At 36.7% G+C, this 12,649-nt stretch overlaps 1 protein-coding gene and 1 non-coding gene across 2 annotated transcripts in view; both read right to left on the bottom strand.

Annotated features, from left to right (window-relative positions):
* The window catches only part of TSBP1 (testis expressed basic protein 1), a 55,433-nt gene that overhangs the window by 37,638 nt on the left and 5,146 nt on the right, over positions 1 to 12,649 (bottom strand). Inside the window, exons 7-13 of the mRNA XM_061146253.1 lie at positions 7,686 to 7,706; positions 5,050 to 5,088; positions 4,481 to 4,501; positions 2,705 to 2,725; positions 2,001 to 2,021; positions 1,422 to 1,442; positions 799 to 819 (exon numbers count right to left, since the gene is read on the bottom strand). Of these exons, the coding sequence (XP_061002236.1) occupies positions 799 to 819; positions 1,422 to 1,442; positions 2,001 to 2,021; positions 2,705 to 2,725; positions 4,481 to 4,501; positions 5,050 to 5,088; positions 7,686 to 7,706 (165 nt within the window). The remainder of the gene's footprint in view (positions 1 to 798; positions 820 to 1,421; positions 1,443 to 2,000; positions 2,022 to 2,704; positions 2,726 to 4,480; positions 4,502 to 5,049; positions 5,089 to 7,685; positions 7,707 to 12,649) is intronic.
* Positions 7,478 to 7,550, bottom strand: TRNAE-UUC (transfer RNA glutamic acid (anticodon UUC)). Its single transcript has one exon. It is a non-coding gene; the product is annotated as a tRNA-Glu (tRNA).

Here is a 12,649-nt window from a genome sequence, read left to right as displayed (position 1 = left end):
CTGCCTTACCCACCACCATTGAATCTAACAACATAATGCATTTGAAATTTAGAAAAGTCATAAAGCATTATACGAATCATTCAAAGAATGTGACTAGATACAAATACAAGACTCATATTCATTTTGTCAAATGAGCATAGAGGAACCTAAAATCATATTTCTTTAATTTTATAATTTAAAAATAGTTTCAGTTTTTGCTAGGAATACTATAATCCAGTGTGTGAAGCTATGACTCTTTGCTCTTGTTTATAAGCATATAATGATGGATAATTGTATCTTGAAGCCTAACCATTATTTATAATGTTTCTATGGATAAATGCAACAGGGCAAGTTGCTAAAAGTTGGTGAAATAGAACCTACCTATCCTGGAGAGAACTTTTCAGAGTAGTTAGAAATGAAAAGAATCTGAAAATTTCTTTTTTTTTTAAAACAAAATGAAGATTATATAATGAAAGATTACATGCACAGAAAGCAAGAAGTTTAGAAGCTATGTTCTAAATTTTTATTACATATTGGTTTTAAAGAGCTAGATTATGTACTAAAGTGGGAACAGCTCACAGAAGACCATTCTTAGGGGACTTTTTTTTTTAAAACTTGTTTTTCAGCTTCATAGTTAATATCTTTTATTGCAGAACCTGGCTGAATCTAGCCTTTAGGAATTCCGGGTGGGATAATGAGGCAGTGGAAACACTTGGTCCTGGAGACTGTGGGCATGAATCATTGAAATAAAAATAGACTGATGTTTTAAGCATTATAAAGGATTAAACGGTGTTATAATTTGAGAATTAGGTGACTTACCGATGGTCTTTTGAGAGAGTTCTATAAAAGAATAAAAAAGAAGAAAAGAAGTGAAAAAAACTGAGGACGTGCTTTCAGGTTCTGGTTTGTATTCCCTAGTAAGACTCTGTACCACCAAACTTGGGGAAAGCTGCAGCTGGGTAGTGGGGCTGTTGCCTTTCTTGCTGGAATGGTAAGAAAATCTATTACATATAAGAGCTCCTCATCTAATGGATCCACTGAGAGGGTAAGTAGTAAAGAGAGATTACCCTGGTGATCCATTAAAATCTCTGTAGAGGACTGGAAAAATCCTTCTCCGTTTAAACTTGGTTATCTTCCTTTCTCCCTTGTTTCATTTCACTTCATCTCATTCTGGTCTTAAAAGTCCTTTGTATGATGTTGACAAGTCTTTGGAAATCTACAAGTGTTTGTCTTTTACTTTATAGCTTGTATTTAGCAGTGGAATGTACATTCACAGAATCATTCATGACTTGCGAAAATGCTTGTAGAAGAAAATTGAAAGATCAAGAAAATGTGGACCCCCCCAAACCCCTGAAGTTCCAACATGGAATCCAAGGGAGGATCTTTAATATACTGAAGGCAATTAAAATGCTTTACAGTGAAGAATTAGACAGCAAACTTACTGATAGGTCCTGTACCTCCAGCTGAGAAACACACACAGAGAGAGAGAAATCAGTATGTTGCACAACTGTGAAAGAGATACCCATTCTCCAACACTTACTCTAGAGGGAGTGTCATAATGAAAATCCCAGGGAGATCAAAGGTTGTGTGTATGGCAGTACTTGGATAGGGTTCCTGTTGCACAACCTAGGAGACCTACAGGAATGGAGGCCTTCCCTTTTCAGTGATGATTGAAACTCTTTAGAGGATTTGGAAAGACTCATTCCCACTAATTTGTAATGCCTTTTTTTTTTCTTACAATTTTTTCTGTTTTTCCTCATTCCTTTAGGGACTTACTATTTGAAAAGTGAACCTTCCCTTGCTGACAGCATTAGGACTGCTTCTAAGAGGGTCCTTTTCTTTTCCACTTTCTTACATTAGCCCATAGAAGCTCTACTTCATTCAGAGCTTTTTTGGAAACTGTGATAGGAATACTAGGGGAGTCAAGAAGCATGATATCAAGAAAAAAGGCAGATCAGTTCTAAAGACCTGTAGGTCAGACATCAAAGGAAACAGAATAGATAAACAAGTTCAGTACTTACGAATAGGTGCTATGAATTGCACTGAAATACAGAGAGGAAGGAAATTGGTGTGGTTTGATACTAACTGAATTCTTTTGCCACTAATATTTTTAAGAACCCAGGAAGACCCATAATCCACCCACTGGATCAAATCTTTCAGCATTCATCTTAAGTGATAAGTCTATGGCAGAGAAGAACATATAGAACCTAGTTTGAAGGTCATTATCTCTTCTCCTTCACCCTCATCCCTTTCCCTCTTCTGTTTTCTTCTTTTCTCTATCTTTCAGCTGTCTCAAAGGATTCTGACTATTTAGGAATTGGTAGATGTCAGTTCCTTTATCTTTTTTTCATCACCATCTCTTCCTTTGTCTTCACCATGTTTATTCTTTTGCCTTCTCCTAGAACTACCTGTTTTTCTTGTAGTTCTTCCCTCAATTTAGGAAAAGCCCATAAATAACAGTTTTGATTATTTTGATCATAACTCAGATAATTTTTTCCTGGTCATTATTTTAAATATAAATTATTTGGCTTTCCCTTGTCTTAAACTCAGTTACAATTCAGGGTATCTATTTCTGATAGCTTAGGCATCAGGAGATTGAAAGGCAATCAAGAAGCATGACTGGGAAAGCCTAGAGATGCAGAAATGGAAACAGGGTAAAGAGAGGGTCCCTTATCCCACAGAAGACTAAAGGGTATCAGAATTAGGAAACAGAAAAGGAACTCACTTATTGGGCCAATAGTTCCAGCTAAAATATAAGAAAAACAAGACAGAACTAATTAGAATGGTTCTTTGGCATAGGAAAATACAATTTTCATTGAAATTATTTCTGGGAAAACATCAGAAGTATAGACACCAGTACCAAAATTTCCACTTCCCTGGAAAAGTAAATGAAGTTTATTCTTCATTCTCCATCTTGGAGGATCCCAGGACTACTGGCTCTGGCAGCTGGAGCTGCAAGGGTGCAGTGGTCAGTGTTCCTTCCCCAGTGGGTGCCTTATTTGTAGCTCTGTAGATTACAGGCCGTTGTCCTTCCTCCAGCTGGGCTAATTTGAACTTGTTTAGCTAGAAACCATAACCTCATCTTCTGAAGGAGGAAGTGGAAATTTCTGTCTCTTTTAAGTGACCTTGGTTCCCTTATTCGACAGATTAACTTCACCTTCAATATCTTAGTGTCTAAGAGGGAATAGAAACTTCTAGATAGACTCAAGACATTCACAGGTATAGTTGGAGGCTAAAGAGATTGAGGCATGAGATACCCATGCTTAGCAATAATAGCCGTCTCTTTCTTTACATACATACACACGTACCCCTCTATACCTCCTAGGTGCACTTCTGTGGCACCTCTCCAATATTTATGCTTGAAGTTTGAATTTTGATTATCTTAATCATGTTTCATGTGCATAAACGCTCCAGGAGGAGTAGACACAGGATGTGATTTGCCATGAGCCCTAACTCCTCAAATTGTTTTTCTTCCTCCTCCCTTCAGAGCTGGCACTGCCCAAGTGCTCAAGTTCTGAACATCTTCAGGAGTGATGGATAGAGATGTGTTAGGAAATTAATCAAACCTCTCTGAGTTTCATCTTTCTTATTATTGGCTTTAAAGATACTCTTTGTGTGGAGAATCTTTAGAGATAGAGGAACTAGTTAAACTTAGGTCAAGTACACTCAACTTTTTATTTCCTTTCCAAATGCGAAAGGATTGAAACTTTGTAAAGCAATAGTTCTAAACTTTACTGTGCACACAAATCACTTGGGGATCTTGTTAAAAAGCAGATTCTGATTTAATAGTTCTGAGAATGGGTGTTAGGCTGAGACTCTGCATTTCTCATAAACTCCAAGGTGATGCCAACACAGCACTTTATACAGCAAGGCCATAAAGGACTGGTAAAATTTCAGAGCATTTGTACATTTTTACCTTTTACCGTTTTTTTTTTTTTTTTTTTTCATTTCTAAATCAACTGCTTCTCACTCATCCTCACTCTTTATTCTCCCCTAGTGCTTCTACCAGAAATGTTTGGCTGTATCATTTAAAATGCTATCTGAAAAAAAAAAAAAAAAAAGAAAAAAAAGTGCTATCTGGACACTTCTTCCAGATTTACTCTTTGATAATAGCAGGGCATATAAATTCCACACAACTGTCAACAATATCCTGGGTATCCTAGGTCAGCCGGTTGGAACTCACTATCTTCGTCCTCTGAGCGTTACTGGGATTTCTAACACTTTTTCTAACACTTTTCTAACACTTTTCTAACACTTTTTCTAACACTTTTCTAACACTTCCCTCTGCCACCGAATCTCAGAATTTTTATATAATTAAAACTGACAGTACTTCCTCACAGAGGAACCTAGCTAGTTAAGATAATATTAGAGAATAAAGAGAAAAGAATTAACAAGTTGTGCAGGAGGGTTTAAAAACATCCAGGGATAGGAGTGTCTTACATATTCTAACAGTAAAATGATGCAAAACACAGGAGGATTAAAATACAGAAAAAGAACTTACTTATGGGTCCTACAGTGCCAGCTAAAATGTAAACATAAACAAGTTTGAATGAAGAATGTACATTTCATGGAGCTTCAGAATAAGCATTTACTACATATCAGATTTACATGGAGGGCAGTGAGAGGGTGAATCTGCATTTCCCCCCAACCCTTTCCCTTAGGAATCCAATAAGATCATATTCTCTCCAATTATTTTTTGTATTCTCAATTTTTGTAGTTGTCTTGCTGTCAGATCCTTCTGAAAGTTTGTGTTTGCCAAATAACCCCGTCGAACTGGGGATTTTATTTTACTTTTTGGCTAATTACTTTATTTTTTATTAGCGGAATTTCCACTTTGCAAAATAAGAAAATCATTAGTTACTTAGGGGCATCCTGAAATCAACATCAAGTTCCTCATACCAGTAAAGGAGAGCAATAATGAGTAATTGTTCTCTTTCTTCCATCTTTATGTGCCTCAACTCCCTCCCCCGCAGCCCCCTAATAGTAGGCACTCCCCCCTCCCCCCAGCCCAGTCCCACAGTAGTTGGTACTTTGTAAAAATGGAAACAACTGAGTTGAGGGGAAACTTACATAAAGGTTCTGGAGTTGCTTTTAAGTCATTTGTATCACCTATGATGAAAATTGACAAGAACTTTGAGAAATAAATGCTGTTTGACCAAAGGAGAAAGAAAGTTGACAAATATAATCCCACTTAGATTTAGACTTTCAGAGGGCATGAGGTACAAATACCCTTGAGGTTAAAGATCCAATGTTAGAGAGTCCTGGCTTTGCTACTTTCTAGCTCTTTGACTGGGTAAGTCACTAAACCTTTGAAACATGAGTTTTCTAATCTTTAAAATGGAAATCATATCTTCTGTATTACTCACATTGCAATGTTGCAGTGAAAAAGCAAGCGTAATAGTGGATAGGAAAGCGGAAAAGTTCTAATAGAAATGTTATGGAAAGAAATATTCAGTGACTATAAGGAATGAAATTCTTTTGCAAAATAGTAAGTTTTCACTGCATTTAAGGTATTTTGCTTAATTTTACTTTTCTTCTACTTTCTTGCTTCTCTCTTTTATTTCTTACTGTCATTTAGAAAGTTCTGAATGTTGGTGACAGGACATAATTATGAGCATTTCAGTGTGTTTTTCTGATTTATTAATCTGTGTGATTTTACTCTTAAAAAACTATCCTTTTGTTTTCCTTAGTTACCTTGCAGTCTCTTAACTATTGTTTCTGGCTTGAAAAACCCATCTTATTTTCAGATGCCAAAGTCTCTTTACTGAACCCAGTTTTTTTTTAATGGAATGAGTTAATTTTCTCATGGAATTCCCAAGGTTTTGCATATATATAAAATTATGACTTGGACTTAGAACCTACTTTGGTCTTTAACTTTCCTGTTTTAGAGATTTTCACTGATATTCTTGCTCCCTATTAGTTTCCTCACCTTGTCCTTTTTTTTTTTTTTTTTTTTAACCTATTCAGCTCTTTGTTTTTATTTATTTTTATTTCTCTTTGTTTATCACTGTTTGAGTGCTGAAGTCTTATTTAAACAATTATATTTAGTAGGAAATATTGTGAGTTGCAAAGTTTACAATTTCTTTTTCTTTTTTTATTGAAGTATAAAGTGAAGTTGCTCAGTCATGTATGACTCTTTGTGATCCCATTGACTGTATCATGCCAGGCTCCTCTGTCTGTGGAATTTTCCAGGCAAGAGTACTGGAGTGGATTGTCATTTCCTTCTCCAGGGGATCTTCCTGACCCAGGGATTGAACCCAGGTCTCCCTCATTGTGGGTAGATGCTTTACCGTTTGAGCCACCAAGGAAGCCCAACTATACTTATTGAAGTACAGTTGATTTAAAATACATTAGTTTCAGGTGTATGGCATAGTGACTCAGTATTTTACATATTATGCTCCATTAAAAGTAATTACAAGATAATGGCTATAATCCTCAGTGCTATATAGTAAATCTTCATTTTCATTTGCATATTTATGACTCTGTTTTTGTTTGTTTTTTATGTTAGATGGGAAATAATAGCTTTTTCCATAAACGATGAGATCTACTTCAGCATTTGGAAAGAGATGTCAGTTTTCTAAATGGTATAAATTGAAGTAACATGTCATGCCCACTACCAAATAAAGGTAGTTTAAGAATACATATATTGTTAAGAATGACAAACACATTTGAGTTGTATGCTAATTATAAGTAGCAACTCCCTGGAGATTAGGAGAATTTTAGGTTGCATATGGGCTGAGCAGGAATGAGCAGGAAAGAGAACTATGACCCATTACTGAAGTCTGCCACCGGCAAAAGTGTGAACAGAGGTGGCATGCATATCATATATTTTCTATTCTTGACCTAAAGTACTGTAGAATAATGAGGACAGGAAAATTTTAAACTGAGAGTTTTGTGGCCTTGTCTAGGTGAAGATAATAAGTAGGACAGTGAAAGATAACCACTTACTGACTTTCAGAGTGGAGAAGTAGCTAAAAAATGATGAGATGAGTATCTTGCCTAAGTACTACTATGTGCTTCTTTAAAATTAAGATTGTGGTTTGAGAATAGTTACTCTTCTTAATGAAAATGTCAGGATTAGTTCTCTTAGAAAGTGCTAAATTTTCCATACTGGACAGAAATCACAATACTGGTTATCTTTGTGGGTATCACAAACTTAGTTGCTGTTAGGAGCCAGCAGTTCTCATGAATTATGAACGTTAGTTATGGGGATTTTGGCCATTTGAAAAATGCACACCCTATTTAAAAACACAAAATACAAAACTTAAAATAATGCTATGCTGTTCAAACAAACTACATCTACAGGTGGCATTTTATATGACATAGGTAAGATAATTAATGAAAGAGAAGGTGGAGAATTGTGAGCCTCAATCCTGGTCACTCTGACAAAGCAGGGAACAGATAAGACAGGGAGATTAGCTCTGCCTAGTATAGGAGCTCTATAAACCAGATTAAAAAAAATTTTTTTTACTGTGCTGCATGGCATGCAAGATCTTAATTCCCTGACCAGGGATCGAACCTGTGTCCCCTGCAGTGAAAGTGCAGAGTCTTAACCACTGGATCACCAGGGAAGTCTCCAGAACAACATTTTAAAATCACAGATTCACTAAATTTTCTAGGCTGCAATTCAGTTCACATGATTTTATCTCCTCTCATTTTATATAGAGCTCTTACAAATCAGATTTTGAAACAAAAAGAAAACTTACTCACAGATTCTTGAGGTAAAACTAAAGAACAATAGAAAATATTCAAATCAATCTTGAGTTAATTATTTAAATAATCCACCTATTTCCCAAGTCTTTCCAGAAACTGTACATTAGACCCTCCATTCTCCAGTAGGTACAAGTTACCACACCTCTCAAATCTTTAAGTCTTGAATCTTCTTTCCTCTTGGACACTATCCAGGAGTGGAAATTTTTGGGAGAGAATTCAAACTTACTATATTCCCAATATAATGATTCTATTCAGCACCTTTTATTTCCCCTATTTTCCATTCCTTACCCTTTTTCTTTTCAGTTTGGAGAGTATCCTCTCCAAAATGTGATAGCTTCAAGAACCAAAGAAAGGCCATGTTACTTTTATAAAAAAGAAAACCAAGACTGAGAGAGGCAAAGGTTTGTGCCTGAATATCTGAAAAATTATAGGCAGTTTTAGCCTCCAGTGTCTCTGACTCTAAGTTAGTACACTTTCCTCTGTACCCCACTCAGTTTTCTCCTGTTTCTATTCTTCCTGGAATATTCTTTTAAAAAGTAATTTCTTTCCTACTTGTAAACTCATTTTTTTTTATTCTTTTCCATTGGTCTTTGGAGTATTCTTATAAAATAAATTATAGAGAAAGTTTGTGATAATTATTAATGATAATAATTATGACAGTAATAGTAACATACAAACTTTGGTAGAATGAATCCCCACTATACTCAGTGCAGAAAAGATGAGCATTTGTCTTACTTGCCTTGTTAAATTTTAAATTGCTATATGAAATTTGATAATTTTCATTATCTTTCAGGACCTTATTTAGTGAATCTCTAAAATAATAGGGTTTAGCAACACTTTTTGGCTCAACTTTTAATGATTTACTTAGTCTGAATTCACAGACTGAAGTCCTATATTCCTGGGCCTTTCATCATTAACTGATAAAATCTATGATAATGGAGAAGCAAAAGGGCTGACATTCTTCATGGTGGAGAAACAACTGGGAACATGCTCAATCCCTGATCTCTGTTAAATGGACACACAGATAAATCCTTGAGGCCAACTCCTTTAAAATGTCAGAGTTAATTCCTTTTTGAAGAGAAGCATGAGAAAAAGACTCTCACCCCCCCTCCTGAGGGAGCACCCAATTCTCTGTTCCACCTGTGGTGAGATTTGGTCACAGATTTTTAAAGATCCTGTGCTTTGGTGCTGTGACTGAAGCCCAGAGAAATATTTAAGACAAGTGATGAGCATGGAGGCCATTTACTCTTTCTTCTCAGCCTTTGTAAAGGTTGAAACTCTTCAGGGAACTTGGAAGACCTTAGCTAAACCTTCTTCAGTTGCCCTATGTTGAAACTCTTCAGAGAACTTGGAAGACCTTAGCTAAACCTTCTTTAGTTGCCCTATGTTCTCCTTTGTTTTTACTCAGTTGCTCTCATTTCTCTTTCCTGAATTGAGAAATAGAAAGAAAACTTAAATAAGATTCCTGGAATTACACTGAGGAATAATAAAAACCTACGAAAGTCTGAATTAATTGATTTAAAAAGCACATAATTCTCACGAAACTCTTTAAAATGGGACCCTAATTAGTTCTCTTTAGGTACTGTGGGGGATCAGGTGCTAGAATGCTTGAATTTACGTCCTCATTCTTTTACTTGCTAGCTGTGTGACCCTGCACAAACTGCTTAACTCTTTTTTTGCACCTAAGTTTGTTCATTTAAAATAGAGCATTTGTAATAATGTCTACTTCATAGGGTTATTAAGAAGATGTAAAGTACCTGGTAAATGTAAATGGTAGATGTAAAGAAGATGTAAACTGCTTATTTAACTTAAATGCAGAGTACATCATGCGAGATGCCAGGCTGGATAAAGCAGAAGCTGGAATCAAGATTTCCGGCAGAAATATCAATAACCTCAGATATGCAGATGACACCACCCTTATGGCATAAAGTGAAGAAGGACTAAAGAGCCTCTTGATGCAAGTGAAAGAGGAGAGTGAAAAAGTTGGCTTAAAACTCAACATTCAGAAAACTAAGATCATGGCATCCTATCTCATCATTTCATGGCAAATAGATGGGGAAACAGTGGAAACAGTGACAGACTTTATTTTTTGGGGGGCTCCAAAATCACTGCAGTTTGTGACTGCAGCCATGAAATTAAAAGACACTTGCTCCTTGGAAGAAAAGCTATGACCAACCTAGACAACACATTAAAAAGCAAAGACATTACTTTGCCAACAAATTTTCGTCTGGTCAAAGCTCTGGTTTTTCCAGTAGTCACGTATGGATGTGAGAGTTGGACTATAAAGAAAGTTGAGCACTGAAGAATTGATGCTTTTGAACTGTGGTGTTGGAGAAGACTCTTGAGAGTCCCTTGGACTGCAGGGAGATCCAACCAGTCCATCCTAAAGGAAACCAGTCCTGCATATTCATTAGAAGGGCTGATGCTGAAGGTGAAACTCCAATACTTTGGCCACCTGATACAAAGAATTTACTCATCGGAAAAGACCCTGATGCTGGGAAAGATTAAAGACGAGAGGAGAAGAGGACAACAGAAGATGAGATGGTTGGATGTCATCACCAACTCAATGGACATGAGTTTGAGTAAGCTCCAGGATTTGGTGATGGACAGGGAAGCCTGGCGTGCTGCAATCCATGGGGTTGCAAAGAGTCGGACATGACTGAGCAACTAAACTGAAAGGAACTTACCAATATTGGATTGAGACAGTGCTAAAAGAAAACAGAAAAAGAAGAAGATCTGTGTGTCTAAGAGAGAACTTAAAATTCTGCTGTTGCTCCTGCTGCTACTGCTAAGTCGCTTCTATAGCTACTATATTAGGAAGAGGTTATGGAAAGAGGTCACATTCCCTCTTCTATTATCAGTTGCAGTGCAGTCTGGTGGGAAGATGGATATCCATCTATGGATTGCTTTTTGGGTATGAACTTCAGATTTCATTTATTCTATCAGTAATAGTCTTAAGATAGGGCAGGATTGCAAGATCTATGCCTTCTATCATTTAATTTCTTTTATTAAAAGAATAACACTGTTTCAGGGATTAATAGTTTCTCAGACCATGGAAATTTTCCTGCCTCCATGTCTTCTTTCATTTCTGATCCTGCTTCTTTTGTCCTTTCCCCTGTTCCTTCTTGTCTCTCCTCATCTTCCTTTTCCCTCTCCTTAATTTTCTTTGTCTTATTTTCTCCTTTGAAAGATCCTTTGTTGCACCAAATTGTTACTATATAACTGCTTCAACAAAAGGTTTCCATTTCAAAATCATTTGTGTCCTATGGGAATGCTGAATAACAAGAAAAAACAGGATGTACCTGAATGTTAGAAGATAAAATGTCAAGGCTCACTGTCAGCATGGATATTTTACCCTCTTCTCTAACCACTTGGAAAAGTTGGGCATAATATTTCTTAAAAATTTAAAATATAGAGCTGAGTTTGAAAACTAGGAAAAAAAGTCTCCTAGAATAATATATCAAGAGGTAATTCATACTTGGGATAGTGAATGGGAAGTTTCATCACTCGTGTATCTGAACAGGAGGCTGGGATGTCAACAGCTGATCAGAAACATAAATGAAGGCCATATGTCTTATGCATTATAAGAGCCTGGGACTATTCTTCTTGTATATCTAAGACTCACAAAAGCTCAGTCTGTGAAAAGGGCACCATTAATTCTCACCTGTTGGTTAGGTGGTGTATGCCAGGAAGTGACCTGTTTGCCCCAGGCCATGGTTGGAAACGGAGTTATCAGCAATGGTAGAACCTCAGTGTAAGCTGAGTTCAGGTGTAGAGCCCACATTTGAATCCCTCATGTAGGGAAGAAACTATGCATGTAGAAACTGTTGTAAAAACTGGCCTATAAAGTCTGTGCAGTAGTAGGATTATTATACAACAAAGATTTATGAGAAACTCAAACAGATGATAACCAGTGAGCTCACAGACAGAAGTCAGAATACATCTGAGGAAACCTACTGTTGTGATAGACAGTAGCCACAACAAATGGGACAACACATGAAGGAAGAGCTATTCAAAAGAGATTTTCAAATAGTGAAGTAAAGTAAAGTATGAATTGGAAATCACTCAGTCATGTCCAGGTCTTTGTGACCCCATGGACTGTGTCCATGGAATTCTCCAGGCCAGAATACTGGAGTAGGTAGCCTTTCCCTTCTTCAGTGTATCTTCCCAACCCAGGGATTGAACCTAGGTCTCCCACATTGCAGGTGAATTCTTTATCAGCTGAGCCACAAGGGAAGTTAATAAAGGATAGAATCCATAAAGCAAGAATAACATTAATTCAGAAGAAGCTATATTTGATAAAGAATAAAATGGAATGAGCAAATGTAGCACATGTAGTCATTAAATTATAAAAATCATTAGGTGGGTAAACAAAGAGAAGAGACTCAGAGAAAGAATTGGGCTTCCTCAGTGGCTCAGTGGTAAAGTATCCGCCTGCAATGCAGGAGATGTAGGTTCAATCCCTGGGTCAGGAGGATCCCCTGGAGAAGGAAATGACAACCCACTTCAACATTCTTGCCTGGGAAATCTCCATGAATAGAGGAGTCTGGCGGGTTACAGTCCATGTGTAGCAAAATAGTCAGACACAACTTGGTAACTAAACAACAACAACAAAGAAAGAATTAGTGAATGATATAATCTGAGGAAAACATCCAGGGTCAAGCATCGAGAAATAAGGAAATGATATAGAACTCCTCCACTCCCCTGTCCTCCATGGTCACATCCTAATCCCCAGAATCTGTGAATATGTTAGATTACATGGAGAAAGGGAATCAGGGTTGCAAATGGAGTTAATGTTGCTAATCAGTTTATCTTAAAAAAGGGAGATTATTCTGTATGATCTGTGTGGGCCTAGTGTAATATTAAGAAGTGTTAAAAGCAGAAGCAGGAAGTTGAAGGGAGTCAAAGAAAGAGATGTAATAATGAACAAAGTTCAGAGTGATATGATGTGAAAGTT

Source organism: Dama dama, chromosome 7, assembly GCF_033118175.1.
Source record: "Dama dama isolate Ldn47 chromosome 7, ASM3311817v1, whole genome shotgun sequence".
Taxonomy (NCBI): Eukaryota; Metazoa; Chordata; class Mammalia; order Artiodactyla; family Cervidae; genus Dama; species Dama dama.
The sequence above is the reverse complement of the archived record's forward strand: the minus strand, read 5'-3'. Positions and strand labels throughout refer to the sequence as shown.